At 37.5% G+C, this 22,105-nt stretch overlaps 3 protein-coding genes across 4 annotated transcripts; all 3 read right to left on the reverse strand.

The window, feature by feature from the left end:
* Positions 1 to 624: 624 nt before the first annotated feature.
* LOC6561947 (gamma-aminobutyric acid type B receptor subunit 1) lies at positions 625 to 14,507 on the reverse strand. Of its 2 annotated transcripts, XM_001987935.2 has the most exons (17): positions 14,133 to 14,507; positions 11,285 to 11,539; positions 7,699 to 7,833; positions 7,447 to 7,617; positions 7,162 to 7,378; positions 6,628 to 6,793; positions 6,322 to 6,565; positions 6,092 to 6,241; positions 4,355 to 4,497; positions 4,153 to 4,276; positions 3,958 to 4,074; positions 3,677 to 3,884; positions 3,160 to 3,416; positions 2,961 to 3,098; positions 2,411 to 2,615; positions 2,257 to 2,315; positions 625 to 1,884 (listed from the first exon to the last, which is right to left on the reverse strand). In XM_001987935.2, the coding sequence occupies exons 2-16, from the start codon at positions 11,534 to 11,536 to the stop codon at positions 2,275 to 2,277; spliced, it is 2,568 nt and encodes an 855-aa protein (XP_001987971.1). In that variant the 5' UTR covers positions 11,537 to 11,539; positions 14,133 to 14,507; the 3' UTR covers positions 625 to 1,884; positions 2,257 to 2,274. The 2 variants fall into 2 exon arrangements, with proteins under 2 accessions (XP_001987971.1, XP_043070573.1); XM_043214638.1 differs by lacking the exon at positions 2,257 to 2,315.
* On the reverse strand, positions 4,750 to 6,069 carry LOC116805324 (sodium/potassium-transporting ATPase subunit beta-1). Its single transcript, XM_032736552.1, has one exon. The coding sequence runs from the start codon at positions 5,997 to 5,999 to the stop codon at positions 4,782 to 4,784; it is 1,218 nt and encodes a 405-aa protein (XP_032592443.1). The 5' UTR covers positions 6,000 to 6,069; the 3' UTR covers positions 4,750 to 4,781.
* Positions 14,508 to 20,305: 5,798 nt separating the features above from the next.
* Positions 20,306 to 22,050, reverse strand: LOC6561979 (mRNA cap guanine-N7 methyltransferase). Its single transcript, XM_001987934.3, has 2 exons — positions 20,846 to 22,050; positions 20,306 to 20,581 (listed from the first exon to the last, which is right to left on the reverse strand). The coding sequence occupies exons 1-2, from the start codon at positions 21,999 to 22,001 to the stop codon at positions 20,499 to 20,501; spliced, it is 1,239 nt and encodes a 412-aa protein (XP_001987970.1). The 5' UTR covers positions 22,002 to 22,050; the 3' UTR covers positions 20,306 to 20,498.
* Positions 22,051 to 22,105: the final 55 nt, after the last annotated feature.

The following is a 22,105-nucleotide window of genomic DNA, read 5'->3' on the forward strand; positions in this document are numbered from 1 at the left end:
GTTTTTGTTGAATAAAAGTTGCAATTGTCGCTTAGTTGTTAGCTTAACACGCTATATACAATATAAGTACATGTTTTAAGTTACATCTACCCTAACAGCATTCCCTATATGAATTACAATCCAATTAAACTACAAATTCCAACGATCCTTAACAATATCAATGTGTTTGTTTGTTTGTTTTTGTTTTTATTTGTATTTTTATTTTCCGTCATGTTTTATTTACTAGAGATGTCATTTTTGCAATGTGTAAATTTACTTATGTCCTTCATCCATTCATTATAGATTTATATTTAAATATGTAGCTGTGTACATGTATGCTATGAATATATGTTTAAGTATGTCTGTATGTGTGTGTGTGTGTGCGAGTGAGTGAGTGTGTGTGTATAGTTTTATTTCATTTAACGGCTTAGATTTTAAAGTCTTTCATTTCGTAGGAATTTGATGTTGTCTTTGTGTTTTTATTACTTCATCTTTATAGCACTTTTCGTGATGGATTAGAGTGATTGAATTTAAAAATGGTTTGAATTCGATTTATTATATAAATGTAAGTGTACGAGAATGCTCTTCAATAGTTTTTAAGTTTTCGTTTTCGTTTACATTAGTTTTTTATTTTTATTTCTGTTTTTTGTTGTTGTGATTTTCCTCATTTTAATCATTTCAATTCCTATTTAAATAACGACGCATTTGGTTCACAATATGCACTATTTTCCGTTTGTTTTGCTTTGTGTATATATGTCTGTATATATTTATAATTTTATAAATGCAATTTTAGAACTTACAGTGTGTTCAAAAATTTTCCTTTGCTTTCAAATGTATCTCTCATCATTTGTATAACAGTACATAAAAAATTAAAATGTTGCTTGAGCACGTAAGCCCCCGGCCCATACCCCCACAAAATATAATAATACATATACATATTATATATATTAACTTTTGATACTACACTAGACTATGCTATGTTTATTATTTATCTAAGATTTGCTATGCTTTCCATTCGATTTGTGCTACTTACGACTCACAGAAATTTAAACTATTAAAACATTACTTTCGAGTGCATAATATATATGTATGTATGTATGTATGTGTGTTTGTATGTGTGTAAGTATGAGAAGTATTGGACATGACTCCAAAAATGTATACACACACGTACACACTCGGTCTATACAAAATCTAACACTAACTTAGGCTAAACTACGTGTTAAAGAGGCCAAACTTTATAGGAGTCTGGTACTGGAGTCTAGGAGCTCGTATTGCCACGGCATTGGTCAGGATCCGAGTCCTGGGTTAAACGAAATAAAGTGAGATAAAACTAAATATATATGAAATGGGAAAGGCCGCCTTGGGAAAACATTTCTGTGTTCGTGTCTGTGTGTGTGCTTTAGCTTTAGGAGATAGAGCTGAGCAAAATAGGTTTATGGAAAATACTCGTTATACAAGAAGAACATATGTACTAACACAACAATTTGTTTTGCTTTTCATTTTAAAAATTACGAACTTTAACATGATTTCTTTCATAATTTGCTATTTGTTTTTCTTCATAATGACTTGAGTATGTGTGGTTTTTGTGTTCAACTTTAAAGCCTAACATTTTTGTTTAGTTCACATTCTAATTTTGTTTATTAATTAATTGTAGTAAGTTAAAAGTATTTCGTTTTATTAATTTAAGTACTTGCTAAACACGTTTAAGGTACAATACATATTTCAGTTAATCTACAAAATTGCTGCTACCAATTCTCGTATTTAGCTCAGCTTAAAGTTGATACAAAGTTTATTAAGTACATACAATATTTATTAAGTTTTTATTTAGCATAATCATTTTTGTATAATTCACCTATCACGCAAAGGAAATTGACAAGTTTTTTCATGTACGGTGCTCATGAGTATCTGAAAGAAAATCAATTTTGTGAATTTCGTCAATTAAATGTATAAATATTTTCAAATCAGAACAATTCACTTTTAGATAAGTTGACAGCCCTAAGCGATATGCTTTCAATGGATCGATAACGATTCGCAGTGAGTATCGAGATTTTAGCGATGATCGTTTGTTCTATTGTGATCGCATACCTTAGCGGCAAAAAACAATCGATGAGAATGTGTATGTTATGGCTGTGTTACGGCTCTGTTAAATGTAAGGACCGTTACTGTGCAGATGAGTGCGCGTTTTCGTGCTTATGAAAATAAAAGATACATTTTGAGTACAGACAAATTCCTTTGAAAAACAAAAAACATTTGAGTAAACACATAAATGGAAATAACCTTTTAACTCCAAAATGCTCAATCGAATTTCTCAATGCCCGCAAAAATTGCTAAAATCTCTAATAAAAATAAATAGTTTGGGTTAAATGAATACACTATAAAAGGCTTAGAGCAACAAATGTTGCTCTATATCTATGCTAACGGACGAACTCACCTTGTGTGATTGCGAGTGAGGCCACAGGCGTCGTATGCGCAGAGGTGTTTGCGTTAATGATAGAAGCAGTCTGCTGCTGGACTGCCAGCGAAGTTGTTGCTGTGCCGACGGCACCGGCCCCAGATGCTCCATTCAGTTCTGTGCTTTTGGTGTTGACATCCCGCTCGACCAGTCGTTGCCGTAGAACTCGTATCTTTTCTTCTTTCTGTTCAGTGAATAAAACAAAAATATAATAAGAGGTGCAACTTATATTACCTTCTTATACAATTGCAGAGAATATTGCAATTTAGCCTATTCATATATTGATAGGGACTATCTTTGTTTTTGGGTGAACTAATCTCTTAGGTAATAATATGTTTAGTTTTATGTGAGACTCGATGGAATCGGACCACTGAATGATATACAGCTGCCATAGAAAATATCTGTCAAAAGATGACTTCTTATTTGAATAACTTTTTGCTCAATATTTACACATGTTCTTATCAGTTTCAGAAATCGAAATTTCTAAATTTTGAATTATGGTCTGCAAAGGTGTGTTCTTCCTTGTTACCTGTGTTATCAATCGTTGTAGTTCCTCGTTTTCGGTTACTAGTTTTTGATAGCGTTCCTCATCCTCCTTCGATATGGCCGAGTCCGGATTGTACTTTGATTCGGCCTTATCCTTTGGATGTCGTATGACCTCAATGACCTAAGATCAATTGATATATTAGTACAAGCTCTATGATATGATATGAGACTTATGCATTTACCTTTGGCACAAATATCAGCAGCATGCTTAGGAAACAACAGAATATCACAGCTAGTGCAACAAAGGCGAAAGACGCGTCCTGCTGCGATGCAATGACCATGCCCACCGGCGCCGTTATCAGGCAGAGCACAACCACATTATAGATGCTCATGCCCACATAGCGTGAGTCATTGATCTGTTTGACTTTAATGGAACGCGTCTCGTATGCCAAGAACAGTCCGAATACAAGTATTAGACCCTTCACGCCATAAACGAGTCCTGAAAGAACGAAACGAACATAACACTATTAAACCAAAATAAACACAAATACTTCTGAGTATATAAAATCTATATCAATAGCTAATTTATTTAAAACAAATTTTAAATTGAATTTACTTAAAATTTTTCCGATATTATTAAATTTATAAAATGATAAAGTTTAAGCTGTTAAAATTACGTGAACATCAGTTAACACATGTCCTTCATAAGATAGTTACTCAAGTTGTATTTACTATATAGAAATGTATTTTGATTCATACCTAACCACATGGAATTGCGTTCACTTTCACAATGCTCAAGCTCTGGACGTATTTTAATATCATCAGTTGTAGATACTGGATCTTCGAGTGGGAATGTTTCGAGTATACGCTGCAGCGGATCAAAGATCTGCCAAGACAGTAATATCACTAAATCTATTGATAAGAGCCCCGAAACCATGGTGTATAGCTTCCAAGGTTCCACTTTTTTCTGTAGAAAACATGAAAGATACTCGAAATAATTTTTGAACCGGATTAAGAGAGATTGGATGAGAGATTGTTACCTTTGGGTCAGTTTTCGCTTTTGTTGTAAATCGATGCACACGCCAGACTTTGCTGAACATAGCACCATATGCTAGTGTAAAACCGGTGGATAATAGCCAAGCTCGTGCCTGACAAATCTGTGTGAAATTAATATAAATATATATATATATGTATATATATATTGCAGAAGAATTATATATATAAGCATTTAATACCTTTGGATATTCGTCCGGACTGACAAAGCGTCCGTCCATTCCCAGTAAGATGACTGATATAAGGCAGATGATGACGCCAATTAGCATGATGGTATTGCAAACAGGATGTGAGGATTGTATTACTCTAGGAAAGACATAACGCACATTTAAATCTTGCTACAGATTTGTGTATTTTTATTATGGGTCACTTTTAGTTACTCACCTTCTATGCTTGTTCCATATGTTGAAGATGATCAGAGCAAAGGCCACGAAAATGCCGCAGCTGGAGATTGTGCACATGCAGACGAATAACGGTAAAGATACAGTGCGAAGCACATGGGTAACAATTGTTCGATCCTGCGGCACCTGATTTTTGAAAGAAAGTTAAACACCAAAATGATTCGCAATTAGCAATGAGCCCAGCAAAAATAATTAACGATTCTTTGTGTAAAATATGTTGGAGCATAATAATTTTATATATTGAATAGAGAAACTGTTGCATATGCATTTATTTTCGACAATCTATAACTAATACTGAAAGTGGTTTGATATTTCGTAAAGATTTACGAATCTATTAAGTAAAAACTACATATATGTACATATATGTATATACAGCTCTCACATTTCAGATAGAGTACGTACTCGCCCTATTATACATTAATCCCCTGATTTTTATCCAAAATCGAATTTGTCTTTTTGATTCGAATATAGAAGTGAACCTGCCCGACATGTGAATGAGAGTGTCCTATATTAAATGCCCACATTTTGCAGTTGAAGCGATTATTTTCATTCAGCTGCAGATGTTTTATTTTGAGTGCCACTAGGCGATTCATATCGCTTTTGCCTTGAAATGTGATTTTCTCATTGTACAATTTGATATCGGTAAACTGATCCGCATCAACGTATCTCGTTTTAAAAGCCGGCTCCGGATAGTACTCAACTACGGCACGCTTATTTGGCCAAGATGTGCACGTTAACCAAATGCGATCCTTACGCTCCGTCTCATTTACTCTAATTCTTAGCAACATATCGAGGCTTGCATAATCATTATGAGCTAACTTATCTCTAATCACGTCTTCGCTATGCTTATATGGTTTTGTGTGAAAGCCAAGCAAACGATTGACTTTGAGGAAAACACACGGCTGCTGCGTATCATAGCCAAAATTATTGTCCTCCTGGCAGGGCCCAAAGCGTTTAATTTGACCTTTTGCACGGCCGTGTTTTAACAGAAAATCATGTAGTTTCTTGCGCATGGTCTGGATATCTGTGGCATTATCTGGATTATATTCAATCAGTTTGTGGGCGGGCTTTGTGCCGACTGGTGCAAAACTTAGATATGGCTGCGACATTTTAATCACTGGTGTTGCCATGTTAAGCCGATCCGCTAGATGGTGAAACATTGTCATGTTAACGGTAAGAAAAAATAGTAAGAAACCGGCAAGATAAATTGCCAGGCAGCGCCAATTTTTGGCCTGGCGCGAAAAGTATTTGTTCTGAATACCATCGTATACCATCCTTTGCCAAGGTCTAGTAAATGGAAAATGATATTCGCAATCTGGATAATATCGTCGATGTTGGCCTTCCAGCGTATAATTCTCTCCATTTTGTGGCATTCTCACAATACCCTTGTACTCAGTCTGTTGGGACTCTCGATTTAGCATTAATAACTCATCAGTCTCAACGATCATATTGATTCGCACTGGTTGCTCGCTCTTTATGTTCTTTTTATGTTTCCGACGCGCAGAAGTAGCTACATCTCGACTGGGTGCTGGACTCTCGGATCTGGAATCTTTGTTATATTTATTGAATGAGGTTTGAGAGTTTTTTGGTTTTGCACTGCCCGTTGGCGTCTCATCGTTGGACGACATGTTGAAAGAATTCTTTTTTCTTAATTCCGTTTAAATCGTGCTGCTTCTAAGTTAAATTACAATACGAATATGGAAATGCCTATTATGTTTACCTTGCCACCAATCCATTGCTCCGTATTTAGCCAGGTTAGATTATCCAGCTGGGTGTCGTAATAGCCGAGCTTCTCGTATTTTCCCTTCACCATTTGTTCGATTTGTGTTAGCGCAATACGATCACCCTGTGAGCTGAATGCAACAACGCCCTGTAAATATATATATATATATATATATATATACCTTATATTGTTTTATATGACATCAACATGATTTGCTTTGATCTTACCGATACGCCCAAGAACTGTGTTGAATTCATGGCCGAATAGATATCATCGGCGATTTCTTTGTCCGTATAGGTGAAATCTCGTAGCGATTTCTTGCGTGATGTTAAACGTTCCATTGTCTTGTTGAATGCCAATGCTACGCTCCAGACAGCATCATAGGCCAGCGGCGCCTCCTGATAGCCCTCGGGATAGCGATCGTGATTAATGTCATAGCCCTCCTCGATTAGTGCATGATTCAGTCGATGTCTGTTTGCAAATATATGATTAATAATGTAATTTGAAGAGCTAAGTATTTGAATTGTGCTTACCGAAACTCTTCAGCCGTCATTCCGGATATTGTTGTCTGATTGTTTTGATTCCACATGAGCGCCTCTGTGGTTAAATGGCCCTCGGCAGCTATACGCATTTGCTCCACTGTGCAGGTAATGCCCTCGTTCTCCAGATTCGCCTCATACCAATTGTCCTCGTACCAGCCTGTCCATTGAGTTCATTAAAGTTTTTAGATTATATATCTTAATACTATTAGTTATTATCATTCATTCTAAATTTGTTTTGCCATTTTTAATTGAACTGCTCTTTTAGTCCTTACGCATTTTCTAACTAACTACTAAAATTTATAAATAAAAAGGATAAGGAAAAATATAAAAGTTTGTTAAAGCTTTTCCTATATGCGTAAAAAAAAGGAAGAATATTTAAAAATTATTTTTAAATAAAATATTATTGGCATTTTTTGGGCTATTCTTGAAAATGATAGGTCATATTTATTTCTAATTGTAGCTCAACAGTAACTCTTTTTAGAATTTCGAAATGATGACTGTGTTTGAGGATAAGAAAAACATTACCAATAAAGAACCAGACATGGGCACGTCCATAGAGCTGCTGTTTGTACATCTCGCAGAGAACCCGTCTCGCTGCTACCACATAGAAGAGTCCCACAATAATCCGGGCATCCTGGCGTCTTAAATTGCGTACGGCGTCTGTTGGATCGGATAGAAATGATTGTCTAGTTACGATTTCGACGCCAGCCTCCATACAGCGATTTTCGAGATCTTCCACAGTCTACAAAGTGAATAAGTGCATTATTTGAAATGGGGATTTTGTGGGATTACGAATAGAGTAATGCGTACCGATATGAATACCTCCTCGGCCTGCTGTAGAATGGCCACGCGAGACCAGCCGAACTTCTTCATCAGTTTGATGCGCGTTGGATTGTGCACTGTGGCCGAGGGATGTGTGCGAAATAGTGTTGGAAAACGCTTGCGATCCGATAAAGCTGGACTTGAAGCGCCATAACATAGCTACAGTGAGACCAAATCCAATTAAATAAATGCATATTCATACATTATTATGATATATTTTATGTTTTCCACTTTGCTTACCACAATTAAGTTCCACATTTTGGCTGCCTCTGCCACAGTGGTGCACACAGTGCTGCAACCCGCAAGTAGCATCAACTTTTGTGGCTTATTATATAGTAGATTGTACATCACACTGGCGCCCAAACCGGGCTCGCACTGTACCATGAAATGAGAAAGTGAATTATAAACGTGTACAAAAGCCATTTGGCAAACGGCATGACCCAGTTTGTCTACTGCCAGCAAACGACTCTTCAATGCTGGTTTACATAATAATATTAAGATATTGTTAGCAACGTAAATCTTGCCACAAAATACGCATTAGTCAGCCTAAAGACTCTATATTAAACTAATATGTATTGATTGGTAAGCTTTTTTCGGAAACACACAAAATTAAACTTCATTAATAGATTACATTTTCTGGTTTCGTAATGTTTTAGTAATCTTTACAAACATTATATAACAAAGGAAATGCGATACAAGTATGAATAATAAAAAATGTAAGAATATTGTTTGTAATTTGCTTTTAATTATACCAACAATAAACTATATATTAAATGGAATGAATCATATTAAGTAATTTATGCAGTTATCGAGAAGGTGACTTTTAAAGGATATACAAAACGTACTTAAATTAAAAATTTAAGTTTTAGGCCTTAAAATAATTTGGACTTTATTTGGATTGAAATACAATTCAACATTTCAAGTATCTGATGATATAGAAAGCCGTTTACATTCGTTCATAGACTTCTGTATCTTTGTGATACAACTACTTTGATGAAAGTTGAAATATTACTTCGTATCGAACAAATATATTGTTTAGCTGTGATAAGAACAACGGTTGAAGAATAAGTTTCTGAGCAGGCTGACTAAAATTCTACTTTTTTAAATATTGGAACAAATATATAAATTTCAGATTACCGTAAGAAATAACTGCCATTGGACATAGCATTCGAAAGCTGACTTATTGTTTGAACAATTTTTTTGCTGCCTAGAAAATAATCTTTCGATTGAACAAGATTTTAAATTTAAGAAGTTGAGCGCAGGATTTTTTCAAAGATAGAATGAAACTGCAAGTTTCGCAATTAAAAAGTAATTTAAAATATTATAACGAGTCAAGTTTTCAGTTATTACTTATCTTTCAATGAATAATTAATGTGCTTAGATGAATTGCCGGGCGTTTGTCAGTATCAACTGGTACTCATAAAGCATGCACTCATTTGCATTCACTTCATGATGATTCATTAATTTTTGCCTCTAATGAAAAACTCATTTACGCTTTGTTTAAGTTGACTTTGCGTGTAAACAACTTTTGTAATTGCTTGGCTTCGTGTCCAGTCGCATTGTTTTCTCTTTTATATATACATATTTTGTTTTTTTTTTTTTGTTTTTGTGTTTAGTCTTTTATATTTTCCTGTACAGGGCATTACCAGTTGTAATATTGCAGTATATAAATCCGGGGCTCACCGCATTATGAGCGCACTTATTTAATCGTTTCGGTGTGTGTGCGAGCGCCTTTCTAGGGACAATTCACACATCAAAGTAGGTCAAGCAAGAGGCAAAGGCAAAGGCAACTGCAAAAGCAAATCCAAAGCCAGCGGCAAGAATTGCGTGCGACCTCTGCCTCTGCCTCTGCCTCTGCCTCTGTAGCTTGTTGCCATTTTGTCATGAGATAGATGATAATGATGGGCATGTGGCACGTAGGTGGTGCATAGAGATGTCAACTAATTATGCAGCATTTAACGGAAGCTGTTTGCCTAAGCCAGCGACGCTCACCAGCATAGTCCCCAGTTGTTAGTTGGAGTCCATGTTCTCAAACTGAACTCAATTCAAGCTGCTCTCAACACGCTCCCCATATACCATAAAAATGTATACACACACATGTGCAGGCATGAGTGTGCCTGGTCAGGTTTATCTGTCAGCCTTGAATGGAAATAAACTCAAATGATGGTCTGAGCGCGACAAAGTGACCTCATTCAAAACTCAAAACAAGTTGTTAAGTTTCGCTCACTTAAAACTAATGAGCTACGCCTATAAATAGACACTACTTCAGATACAGACAAACATCTACACGCACAGTAAATGGAAATGTAACTGTAACTGTGTCTGTAACTGTAAATGTAAATGTAACTGTAACTGTAAATGGAAGTCTAGGGTTAGTCCTTTCCCTTTCTAAATTCATAAGTATAACAGCTCGGTCGCCAGGAGCATTGATAAAATTTCGTGCGAGCCTGCGACTAGCCATTAATTATGACATATGACATTTATGCGAGTAAATAAACATACATATACATATATACACATATATCGTCAAATTATTGTGGCATTCCCAAAATCATTTTCACCCAAATGCAAACCGATTTGAGGAACTTAAAAACTGTTTTCAAAAGTAGAGGCAACTTACAGAAAATAATCGGATAATTTTTAATACGAATTAAATGAAACAACAAGTTCATATATATTCATATATATATTATGGATATAGTTTTTTTATGCCATTATAAATTAGTGTAAAATAAAAAAAATTGAAAATATTATTGAATGTAATTGAATTCGCCCATAAATTGTTAAAATTACTTTAAGAAATTCTGCATGGCTGAAAATTAGTGTCAATAGTGCCAAATTGCAGAGAAATATTAAAGGTAAAAATATATGAAGTGAATGAAGGAATGAAGACATGAAGACAAATGCCGACTGGATTCAAATTATATTATATAGATAAAATATTATAACGCAATATTTAAGATAGCAAAAAAGATATATATTAAAATATATATTGTAAAAAGAGTTCACAAAATAATAAACAATTTGAGTCTATGTTTTATAAGAATAATAATAAAATACACTGAAATATGCTGTAAATAATATATATGATAAAATCCTATACAAACAGCACAGAATAAATAATTCTACTCTCGGAATGCATGCAAGAATAAGTTTTAATCGTGTGTCATGAATTCGATTGAGAATGTTCCATATTCAAAGCAATGCCAAATGAAGGACACATCTTTAAGATTCAAGATACAATTCTTATTTGAACTTATTTCTTATATCAGCACAACCAAGCAATACATATGAGTTTTAGGTTGAGTATTAAATAAACCATATTCAGATTTATTAGGAGACTTAATGAAAATGGAATGCGTTGATAACAATAAAAAGTTGTTCGAAATTGAGTTGAAATTGATTTGAAGAACAGTTACGACTAATACCCTTTATGCGCAATATAACAAAAGCATAATAAAACGCTACTGTGTGTCACCCCCTAGAGAAATATGCTAATGAATGCCAAGTTACACCCCCACACCCACCCCAACCCCCGAAACAACGTAGCAACCGACGAAAGCGACAAAACGAAAAACGCTCGCAAAAACAAAACGCAAAAGCGAAACAAAATAAGTGGCACCCAAGGGGTCGAAACTAGTCGCACTTACAACAACGTACGACGTATCAACGTATCAACGTAGTTACTGGGTTGCTGGTACGGGCTGTTACTGGCTGCTACAGTATCATGCCTCTCTGTCTGTCTGTCTGTCTGACTGTCTGGGTCAGCTTATCATATAAATAGTGACATTTGATACTGAACGTGTATGAACGAATATGAACTCACCTCGCTGTCATTGCTGTGCAGGATGAGCTTGAAGCCTGGCAGCAGATTTGGCTCCTTGTTGACATCATCCAATGCCAGTCTTGCTGCCGGCATGCACGCCTGCCCACCCTGCCATCCTCCCTTGCCGGCAATTGGAAATATGCCGCCAATGTGCAGCTCATCCGGTTTGCCGGCCTCGCTGCCCTCCAGCTGCGGTGTGCCGATCAAACAAAGCAAAAATATCCAAAACGTAACAGCACCATCACTTGTCATATCCTGCAGAAAAATGTTCAAATGTGATTACCGCATCACAAATCCAAATTTCATATACAAATACAAATACAAATACAAATAGAAAATCAAACAAAACGACAAAAAGGCGAAACGGCGAAACGGCGACACGGGAAACGGATAACGGGAAATGAGAAACCGAAACGTGCCTTAAGCACCGTTTTATGTGTCCAGCGCAATTTTTTTTATGACTCGCTTTGGTTATGTTTTTAGCCAACGCGAGCAATTTTCCACACTCCTCGCTTGAAAGGTTGGGCCTCATTCGAAACGTTCATGTTTCCACCAGATTTGTTGTCATCCTTATTCGTTTAAGTCCTGTACAAGGATATCTGTGTTCGTTTGCCGTGCTAAGATATGCAACTGTGTTAGCACATTTCATATTAACTAAGGTATAATTTGAACTTGACTAATACAAATTTGCATCTTAGTAAATAATAAATGCCTTTTAGTATGTCTAAATTCAGAAGTAGAAGTCAATCACTATCGAGATGATTAACATTTGTAAACTAAGCATTTTTAATGTGATCTTAATTTAATTCATTTGTAATTTCTCAATATTCTTTCATAAATATTTTAATTGACTATTCTGTTTGTTTAGTTTTCAAATTAATGCTGTATCTAGTGTCAACATTTACGTCTCTGCCGGAGGCTGCATAAAATGTTTTATTGCAAATAACTTAATAGCAAGTATTTTAAGCAAGATTGAAATCTTTTAAAGTCAGAGCTCGACACAGGTACAAATTATCTGCAGTGTTATAGAATATCACATATTGTTTGTATATGTGTGTAAGCACTTAAGCTAGATTGATTTATATGCAAGCAAGCTTGTTCAAAGTTTAGTAGAAGTTCCTTGAAAGTGACAGCACCGCAAAACATTCTTTTCTTTAGAAATTGACGTACGTGATAGCAAGCAAATGACTGCTAGAACCTATTGACCCAAATCAATTTGAACATTTTAAATAGATTCAGGTGTAACCGAAAATGTTTTGTAACTCAAGTGCCATTAAACATAGATTCATATCTATATATTTTTTTTTTAATATACTATTACCATGAACTCCAACTATGAATATAATGAAAATATACTGCGTTGTACAATTATTTTGAATAAATTCGTCGAATCAAAAAGTATTCTATTCAACAATCTTGGCAGCCACGTTTTATTCGATTATGTTTATCTATTTTCTACTATTTTCTACTATTTTCTACTGTCTTTTCTTTTCTTTTGCTGCCGTTATGCTCTAGTTTATTTAAAGGTCAACGTAAGTAAAGACAAAATTTGGTTTGCCCTTAAATAGTTCTGATTTGATTGCCAGTATACTATTTTCGTGTTGATGTAGAAGCTTTTAAGCTCTTGTTCAACTGACAGTTGTGACAACAAATAAATAAATAATTAGATTCTATTTCGTTTTCACATATTTTTCTTTCCCTTTGTGTCTTGTGCACGCTCTTCTCCCCACATTCTCCCCACATTTAGCAAGGTCATTTTGTTTGGCGTTTCGTTTTTATAGCTTTAACCTCAGCGCAGGCACCGCACTACACAATCAGCTCGTTCTAAACTTCAGACAAACGATTGCTTATGAGAACCAAAAAAAAAAAATAAAACGAAAAAAAGCAGAATAACTGTTTTTTCCACAGTCGGCTGCTGTCGATTCAGTTTTGCGAGGCTACGCTCATTGTGCGCTCGTCTGCGTGTGTGCGTCTCCGTGTGTGTGCGTGTGTCTGTGTGTTCGAGGTAGATACAGATAGGCGTACAAATACGCGTGTAGGAAATATAAGCGTTGTGGTTATTGAATGACAGTGCGCTCAAAGGTAGGCAACATTAATTTGCACGGCTCGAGTTCAATGCTTGCCCTCAAATGTAGGCAATACTTTTTTGCACAGCTCGAGTTCAATGCCTGCCCTCAAATGTAGGCAACATAATTTAGCTGCGCATTCAAAGTCTTCTTTCTGTTGTTCTCCATTCATAACTGCTGCAGCGAGAAAGAGCGACAACGAGAAGAGAGAGAAAGAGAGAGAGAGAGAGAGAGAAAGAGGGGAGTTTGAAGTGTGTTGTCGAGTGTACAAAGCGTGACAGCACATATTATTGTAACAGACACAGAGACAGATACCTGCCCACAAATGTAGGCAGTATTTGTTATGCGCAGCATTTAACGCGTGCCTCCAAAAGCAGGCAGCATATTAATTTGCGTGACGATTATCGCCACTGCTGCGACTAAAGCGTTCATCAAGCAGCAATCTGTGGCAGCCGCATCACTGTGACACCTTTCGCGAAAAAGGGAGCGAGTTGCTGTTTTTGCTGCTGTTGTTGTTGTTGCTATTTTGTGCCTGGCTGGCTGCTGGTGGGCAACTTCCGCTGACCTAGTTTCAGGCCCACACACACGCGTTAAATAATTACGCGAGCAGTGCGCGTATGTGTAGACTGTGAGACCGCTTTTTTGCCACTTAACCACTTCAGTGCACCAACCAACCAAACCAGCCAGGCTCATCCGCAATCCACCCCTGCCCCGCCCGTCTGCCCCATGCTTCACATCAGTCCACTTTACAGTTAAGTTGATTTCGTATTTCAGTTACTTACTTTGCGTATGCCGTACAAAAATGTGATGCGATTTGGTTGATTGCTGCTGATGCTGCCTGGGCCGGCGCTTCGATTGTTTCATAAGACACTGACTAAAACTGTTTTGGGGCCAATACTCAATGTTTGTTGTTGCTGCGTTGCTGTTGTTGTTGTTGTAGTTGTTGTTGCTGCTGCTGTTGTTGTTGTTGTTGTTGTATTGTTTGATGACTGCGCATTACAATCGATAATCCCATGCACAAATGCAGCTCAGCGCAACGGCATTCGCGCAAATCCATTTTAATGAAATGCCGTAAGCCGCACAGATTATCCCTTAAATGCTGATTATTTGTTTCTCTAGCACAATTTGTTGCTGCTGCTGCTGCACTTCAAAATAACACAACAACAACAGCCGAAAAGGCGTGGAGCTTTACAAAAAAAAAAAAAAATAAAAGAAAAGAAAAGAATAAAACTAAAAGCTTTAAATAGAATTTTTAATTTTTATCAGCTGCGTTTTTTTAATCCACTTTCTTCAGACTTTTTTTCTTCAGCCTTTACTCTTGCTTTGAGCTGTATTTCTTTTTTTTTTCTTCACGTTGGTCTTAGTTGTATTTTGTATATAATATTTGTTATATGCTTCGATTTTTTTTTTTGTTTAACTTTTTCAGTGAATCTGCACGTGTTTAGCAAACATTTTGTAATTTATCGTACACACGCACACACAAACACAAACATTTGGTTGTAATAGGCTTGGCTTGTTTTATACACAAAATTTTTGTAAAAAACTTTTTCGCATTGTATTTGGGGGCGAGGCGCGCTGCTTTGTGTTCGGTGCGTTCCACATGTATCCGACGACTGGAACTCCATGACTGACATTCGCACACACCGACGACATTGGCTTGAGCTAGCGCCAAACACAGAAAACAGGCAGTCAGCCAGCCAGCCAGCCAGGCAGAGTGAGCTTTTTCTTTTCTGAGCACAAGCTTTTCGTATGGAGCGACTGGAAAGCGTCGCTGCCTGATGTCTGCTGCCTGCTGCATGCTGCCTGATGTCTACCGCCTGCCTTCCAGCTGGGCAAATGCGTGAGTGTTGGTAAAGTTTGATTTTTAGTGGGCGCGAAGTTGATAACTGTCAATTGTGTGTGTGCACCGTAATTATGACTTAAGGCCACTCTTGGCCACACGACGCCAAGCATTGGCCGGCATTTTGCGCTCTTGGCTTAAGTTGAGTTTTTCAAATGGCCGCAAAAAATAAAAAAAAAAAAACAAAAAAAATAAAACAAATAATAATAAAAAAAAGGCATTGAAAAAAAAATGTTGTACAGCCAAGGACGATTGGCTTCAGCTTATGGCCAATGTCAGGCGGTGTTTGTTTTGAAAGCGAAAGCCATTATTATTGGCCTGGCCTGGCCTGCCCTGGGCCTGGCATTGCATGCCAAAGTTTTTGGGGTCGTAATACAGTCAAACATGCAAACACGCACGGGGGCCACACAAATGCTGCCGCTGCCAGGCACACACACGAACATGGGGCAAGGTGAGGTCCTTGTCATTTAACTCACTTGCCGAGTTGACCTTTTGTCGTGTGTGCAATTTACAACAAAAACAAAAACACAAAAAAACAGCAACAGCAACAACAACGACGACGACGACGACAGCGAACGGAGACGGAACAATATGAAAACAAGAAAACAACTTTATGGGTTGCCAGCTAATACCCGCAAATGCCACGCCTTGAGCCAAAACGAAAAGGACCCTCAAATCGGTCGGATCTCACCCTGTGCGCGGCCACTTGAATGTTTGGCGAGCTTATCAAGGCTCAAACTTATTGAATTTTAAATCAATACATTTCCGGCTAAGCCAATTATTTTACCTAATTGCACTGAATAAATCATGGCCAGTTGCGCAACTACAGTGCACACATTTACTATATAAATAAACGCACACAAATGCACTGCAAGTAAATTACGAAAATTGAATTCAATTCCAAAATACATATCAGCATAGCAAATAAATAAAATTGCTAATCAAGCCATGCATTATTTAGATTAAATATTTTGAAGAGTCAGATTCAAGCTTATTTGCCAGATTGCATTTGCAAAAGTAAACTATTTCTGCAGAGGGCATTACAATGCTGGCGAAGAGTTTGTAACGTTTATATATGTATATATATAAATGACTGTCTCTAGCTATGCAAACTAGTTTTGAAACTATCTGGATGCATTTTTGGCATTTATTCGTGTTTTTACTGCTGGCAGTTCATTGCTCGCAGCTGAGGAACATTCGGTCGACAGACTCCACTCTTTCAATGCGTAATATTTAGTTCACAGTCGCAATAAATTGTTTAGAACTTATAAAAACATAACAATATTTCGAAATCGAGATTAAAATTTAAATGTCAGCAGATTAACTTAAAAATGTAAGCTATAATTATTGTTTCAGACATTGTTCATTTCATTGTTTCTATTTGGTAAATTGTATTTTTTTTGTAGAGATTTCGCACTATGAAAGGATATGAAGAAAGCCAAAGTTGAGCTATTCATGGTCTGCTTAGAGTATGAGAACTAGGAACTTAAAAGGATTTTGTGTGTTTGTACATTATTTTAAAATTATTGTAGATGAAAATACTTTGCTCAAATATAGATTGAGTGTGCTCTTTGAAACTTAAATTACTTCGGGCGGAACTTTGGAAATTCGACCCGGACATGGGAGAAAACTGTGGAAAACAGATGTACAAAACTTTCGTTTACCCCGCCCACTTGAAAGAACAACAAATTTTCGTTTGATTGGTTTTAAGCTCAGTTTCAAATAGTTATCTATTGAACACATTATTAGAAGTTCAAACAAAGTTCAGTCAGTGGGCCAGAAATAAATAGTAAAATTAGAATCATAGCTTGAAGGGGGTAAATTTAATTCATTTAATTTTTACTTATGATATCATAACTCTTAGAATAACTCATTTGGTTATTGATAATTTTCGGGAATTTGCTGTTATTGTTGTTGTTGTTGTTGCGTATGTCCATCATTCATATCAATCATGAATAGAACGAATCACTCATGAGCATTGGCAGGCAAAGTTCAAGTTGTCTTTTGGTCAAGAAGCACAAAAGATTAACATGCGCTCAGCTCGAATCGGCTTATTCTTCTAGTCCTTGTACACACACACACACACACACACACACACAATCGCATATCTTTTTAAATTGTTGCACGCCTCTTGCCAGCACAGCGCCCCCTTGAGCGCTCACCCTGGGGGCAATCCTTGTTAAGAGTTTAGCATAGCGTAAGGGGGCCAATGCGGGGTGTACACACGGGTAGGGAGGAAGGGGCTTTGGCGGTACAACAAAGGCAAATGCCTGGCATGCGTTTTTCACATTGTTCCATGCGGTTGAATAAACACAAGCCGTTACAAACACACACAATCACTTATGCATTTTATGAGCTGCACACACACACACACACAGAGACACTTTTTCGCTCGCTTGCCTCGACAGGCTTACAAAATAAACATTGCGGTATGTATTTTGTTTGTACACGCTGCGTATACGTAATGTAAGGCCACTCTTTTTGCCTACCCACCTGGCTGACTGTCAGTGGCCAACGACACACACAAAGGATATATAACTACACATACACACACACTCACATACACATTCATACACACACACACACACTGCACGTCACGTAGTCTATGCAGCAGAGCTCAGCAGCCCGTCAAACCATTGTGGCAAAATGATTTAACCCGTATCCCGCTTGCTGTCAACTATAGTTAAGCTATCTTTTTCTTCATGGAAGATATTAACTTAAAAAACTCAAAGCTCAAAAAGAGCAGAACTCCATTAACCTAATCAAAAGGTAAAAATCTAAATTCAAGAACTTTTCTCAAGTCCATTCACTACATTGAAAATTATTGCTTTGCATATAAAATGTTTCTTTTAACACTAATTTGCATCTCTTATTGGTGGAATTTGTTAATGTTAAATGTTCAACGCTTTAACTTTTTTTTTATTAATAATTTGTGATTATAGTAATTTTTGATTTTAAAATATACAAATTTTAAGCTTGAAATAATTTTATTTGCATTTTTTTTTTAATTTTCTTCGAGGGAGGCGAAAACTTAATTTACTCGTTTCGAATTGCAGACAAATTCCATCAAAGTTTATGAAATACCAAAATGTGTTGTTATTAACAGCTTGAGCTTTTCATTTCGGTGAAAATGTTGATGTGTGTGGTTAGCAGTTGGGTTAAAAGTGAACTAATTTGCATAGACCGCATGGAACAATGCGCAGCCAGCTGCACGAGAAGGTAACAAAAAGATTCATTAGGGCCAATCAGTGCAAAGCGCGTCGGGCCGAGGGGTAGCAGGTGGCAGGGCGGCAAGAAGGGGGTTGAACACGCTGCGACACGAGTCGAGGCGAGTCCGCTACGTATGTATATGTGTGTGTGTGTGTGTGAGTGTATTTGTAAACAGTTTTGTTGTTTGCCTTCTAAATACGCACGTTCTACTTTAAACAAAGCGTGGCTCACACAAACACACACAAGCAAGCACACACACGTGCTGGTCTGTTGTAAACAACTTACGTGTTTGGGCATATATATATATATATATATATATATGTGTGTGTGCGTGTGTGTGTGTGTGTGTGTGCAAAACAAATTTCAACTTTACGCCCAAAGTTTATTTTTATGAGCAAAACTTTAAATAATGAAATTATCTGACAAGAACTTGAAGATGGGCAAAGCATAACACAAAGAGCAACAAACGGACGGAGAGACAACGGCAGAGAGAGAGATAGAGAGAGAGAGACAGAGAGAGCGAGAGAGAAAGAGAGCGTGTGCAAAAAGGAGCAGAGCCAGAGCAAGAGAAAGTTATGCGTCTGTGTGAGATCTTTGTCTCTATCTCTCTCACATACATACAGACATATAAAAGTTTATGTTTCGCTGGCTTTGCCAAAAAAAAGAGCCAATCATTGGGCGTAACTTATGCCTTAATTTTCCCAAATACTCCCATCATTTGTACCTACGCGTTGCGTTACCAAATATTTATTTACACTTGAGCTATAATAATTCATTGATGCATTGAATGCCAGGCACAGGCTCGCACACTTGCTTTAATCGGTCTTGGGCACGACCCGGCAACGTAAGCGTCAGGACTAACCTTTGCCCGTTGTCCTTCAACGGCGCCGTCGCTGTGAAAGCAACAGCTGTGCGCGCTCTCTCACGCTCGCTCTCCCTCTTTCCCTCTCTTTCTCTCGCTTTCCCTCTCTCTCTCTCGCTCTCTCTCTTTCTCTCTCTACACATTCCTTGTCCTTCCACAGAGCTTTCGACTTCCAGTTTCGAATTCGTTGGCAGAAAGCTTCGTTATCAAAGCTGCACAACGTCAAGAGAATTTTGAAGGTATTGTCAAAATTGAGAGGGTTGCACGACAAATTCCTCTTTCTTAAGAAAACTACAACAATTGTACATGGAAACTAATAAGGCAGAGCCAAAATAAGATTGATAAAAGCGTTTATCAAGATAAGTATATATTTATTTTTGTTGACAAATGGTAGTAAAGGATATTTTTTGAATCAGGCAATTTTTGTTTTTCTTAATGCATAATCTTAAGGAACATCTTAAGGAAAACCATGACCAACATAGTATTCTAAACAAGAAAGAACGGTTAGGCACGCCGGAGATCATATAATATAAAAGAGTTAAATCGCTGTCCTGAAAATATTCCTATAAATCAAATATCCGGACCGATGGTTTGTATATATATAATAAATATATATATATAGTATTACGATTCTAATCTTTTGTCAAGGTGTAAGTTGGGCTACGATAAATGATTACAAAAAAAGGAATTATATAAGAACTCATCTTTCAACTGATTAATCATTTACGAGCTATGTGATATAGTAGTCCAATGTCAAAAATTTAATATTTGTATGTTATGAGCACAATAATACATTTATTGTGTAAGTTTGATTTGGATAAAGAATAATAATATTTTTTTTATAAAAACGCATCTTTTATATGATCATATATATATATATGGATAGATCCGTCTCCGACATATGTACTGCATGCTGCTCAAAGACGGATATGTGCCAAGTTAAATCAGTATTACTTGGAGCAACACTTTGCATAGAAACAGACGGACAAAAAAAGATCAGAATTTGTAGAAATAATCTTGAAACTACAATTCTTGTTTTCCCAAATTTTTTATATCAACGTTAAAAGCTTCTTAATAAATACACTTTTCAACTTAACAAAAAAAATGTTTTGATCATGCAAAGTATGTTGTAAAGAAATTGTTTAAGAATCAGTTATTTGAACAAAATTTAAGCAATTGGGGATGTCTATATATGTTTATCTATATTATAAGATATGCGTAGATTTGAATGGAGCATCAGTCATTGAACTCGAAGATCGGCTTGCCATTGGCGTCCCAGCTATTTTTGCACTTCTTGAAGGCACAAACCAGATAAAGTGCTGCAAAATATATTTGAGGAGAATAGGTTAAAACGTGGCAGTGATGGTGAAAATTTCAGTGACCGTTCAAAGTACAACATTTAGAATACATAAAATTAATGAGATGAATAATGTTTTAACAAAAGTTTTTTAAAAATAAGAATTTCGAATTCAAAGCATCTAAATTGAATTATAATTAATAATAATAGTTGAATTACAAATTGAATTATAAATGTCTGCAAATTGTAATTATCGAGCGATCACTGTACCTAGACTTATACTCACTTGTTGCCTCCCATTCGGATTTGGAAAGCGTGCCCAATGGTCGGCCGCGCTGTGCACCAAATGCCTTTGCAACATGCTTAAACTGCTCATCGTTGGCACAACGATTGGCCTGGACAGACTCCAGGCCAGACATGCGCTGGAGCAGCTGGCGGCCCTGGGGCATCGTCTCCTTGTAATAATCGGCAAATGTGCTGCGCCGGATCAGCTGCAGGCCGTGCTTGCGACCCAGTTTAACCAGCGTGGGGAAATGCACCAGAAACTCGGGACAGTCGACAACGCCCTCCAGATGAAACTGATACTTGGCACCGAACAGCGGCGGCGCCTCTGTCATCATATCGTCCTCAAACTCAATGCTGTAGACATCATTGCCAAAACGCCGGGCATCGGGGCCGGCAGCTTTCAATCTCCTCATGATCTCATATGCATCCGGTATGGTGGCTATAAAATAGCCACCCGGTTCCAGGCACTCGGCGGCATTGCGCATCATGCAGTCGGCCTGGCTGAGGGACTCGAAGCAGTAGTGGAACGCAAACTGGCACGACACCAAATTCAGTTGCAGCGAGGCATCCTTGTAACGTTCGCGCAGACGCACCATTGTCGAATCGCAAGCAAAGAATTCGGCAGTGAATTTGTGGCCATATTTCGATTTCTCAGCACGCTGCAGTATATCCTGATAGCGACGCTGGCATTGCTCCACCGACACATCCGCAATGTCAGTGCATATCAGATGCGAAATGAGCGCCTTGTCCCACTTGAGCAGATCGCCCCCCTTCCCACAGCACATGTCCAGCACACGGAGAGCATCGCCGACGCGCTTCTGATTCTTAATTAACGCCATATACTCATTGATCAGCTGGCTCTTGATCCAGTTGTTGAAGTTGCGCATAAAATAGATTTTCGACTTGTGTCGCTCCCTCCGCCCGGCCTCCTTCAGCTCGTTGTAATGATGAGCCACCACATGTGTGTTGGCAGCACCGCTGCCCTCAGGTTCTGCATCAGCTTCTGCGTCAGCCTCTGCGTCTCTATCAGGCTGGACATTTGCTGCAAGTGATTGGTCTCTTTTTCTTGTGACATTGTCTTCGCTCTCCTCGTCGTCGGATAGTTTAGCTCGTGCATAATCTTCATCCGCTGAATTTGTTTCAAATTGTATGCTCATTTCTTTTACTTGTACGAAATGCGATTAAATGCGTCCGCCGCTTAATTGTGAAAAGTCTGGCCGCGGCACTGTCCAAACAGCTGTTTATAAATCATTGTCTTGCT

This window comes from Drosophila grimshawi, unplaced genomic scaffold, assembly GCF_018153295.1.
Source record: "Drosophila grimshawi isolate 15287-2541.00 unplaced genomic scaffold, ASM1815329v1 contig_1377, whole genome shotgun sequence".
In the NCBI taxonomy this organism is placed as follows: Eukaryota; Metazoa; Arthropoda; class Insecta; order Diptera; family Drosophilidae; genus Drosophila; species Drosophila grimshawi.

What these genes read in the sequence shown, in the direction of transcription:
- LOC116805324 (XM_032736552.1), bottom strand. Translation starts at nt 5,999, where the DNA reads ATGTCGTCCAACGATGAGACGCCAACGGGCAGTGCAAAACCAAAAAAC.
- LOC6561947 (XM_001987935.2), bottom strand. Translation starts at nt 11,536, where the DNA reads ATGACAAGTGATGGTGCTGTTACGTTTTGGATATTTTTGCTTTGTTTG. An exon ending in CCGAGGAGGTATTCATATCG is followed by an intron (nt 7,379 to 7,446) that starts GTACGCATTACT and finishes TTCACTTTGTAG; the next exon opens with ACTGTGGAAGATCTCGAAAA. An exon ending in CTCACTCGCAATCACACAAG is followed by an intron (nt 2,316 to 2,410) that starts GTGAGTTCGTCC and finishes TATTTTTATTAG; the next exon opens with AGATTTTAGCAATTTTTGCG.
- LOC6561979 (XM_001987934.3), bottom strand. Translation starts at nt 22,001, where the DNA reads ATGAGCATACAATTTGAAACAAATTCAGCGGATGAAGATTATGCACGA. An exon ending in ATCCGAATGGGAGGCAACAA is followed by an intron (nt 20,582 to 20,845) that starts GTGAGTATAAGT and finishes TATATTTTGCAG; the next exon opens with CACTTTATCTGGTTTGTGCC.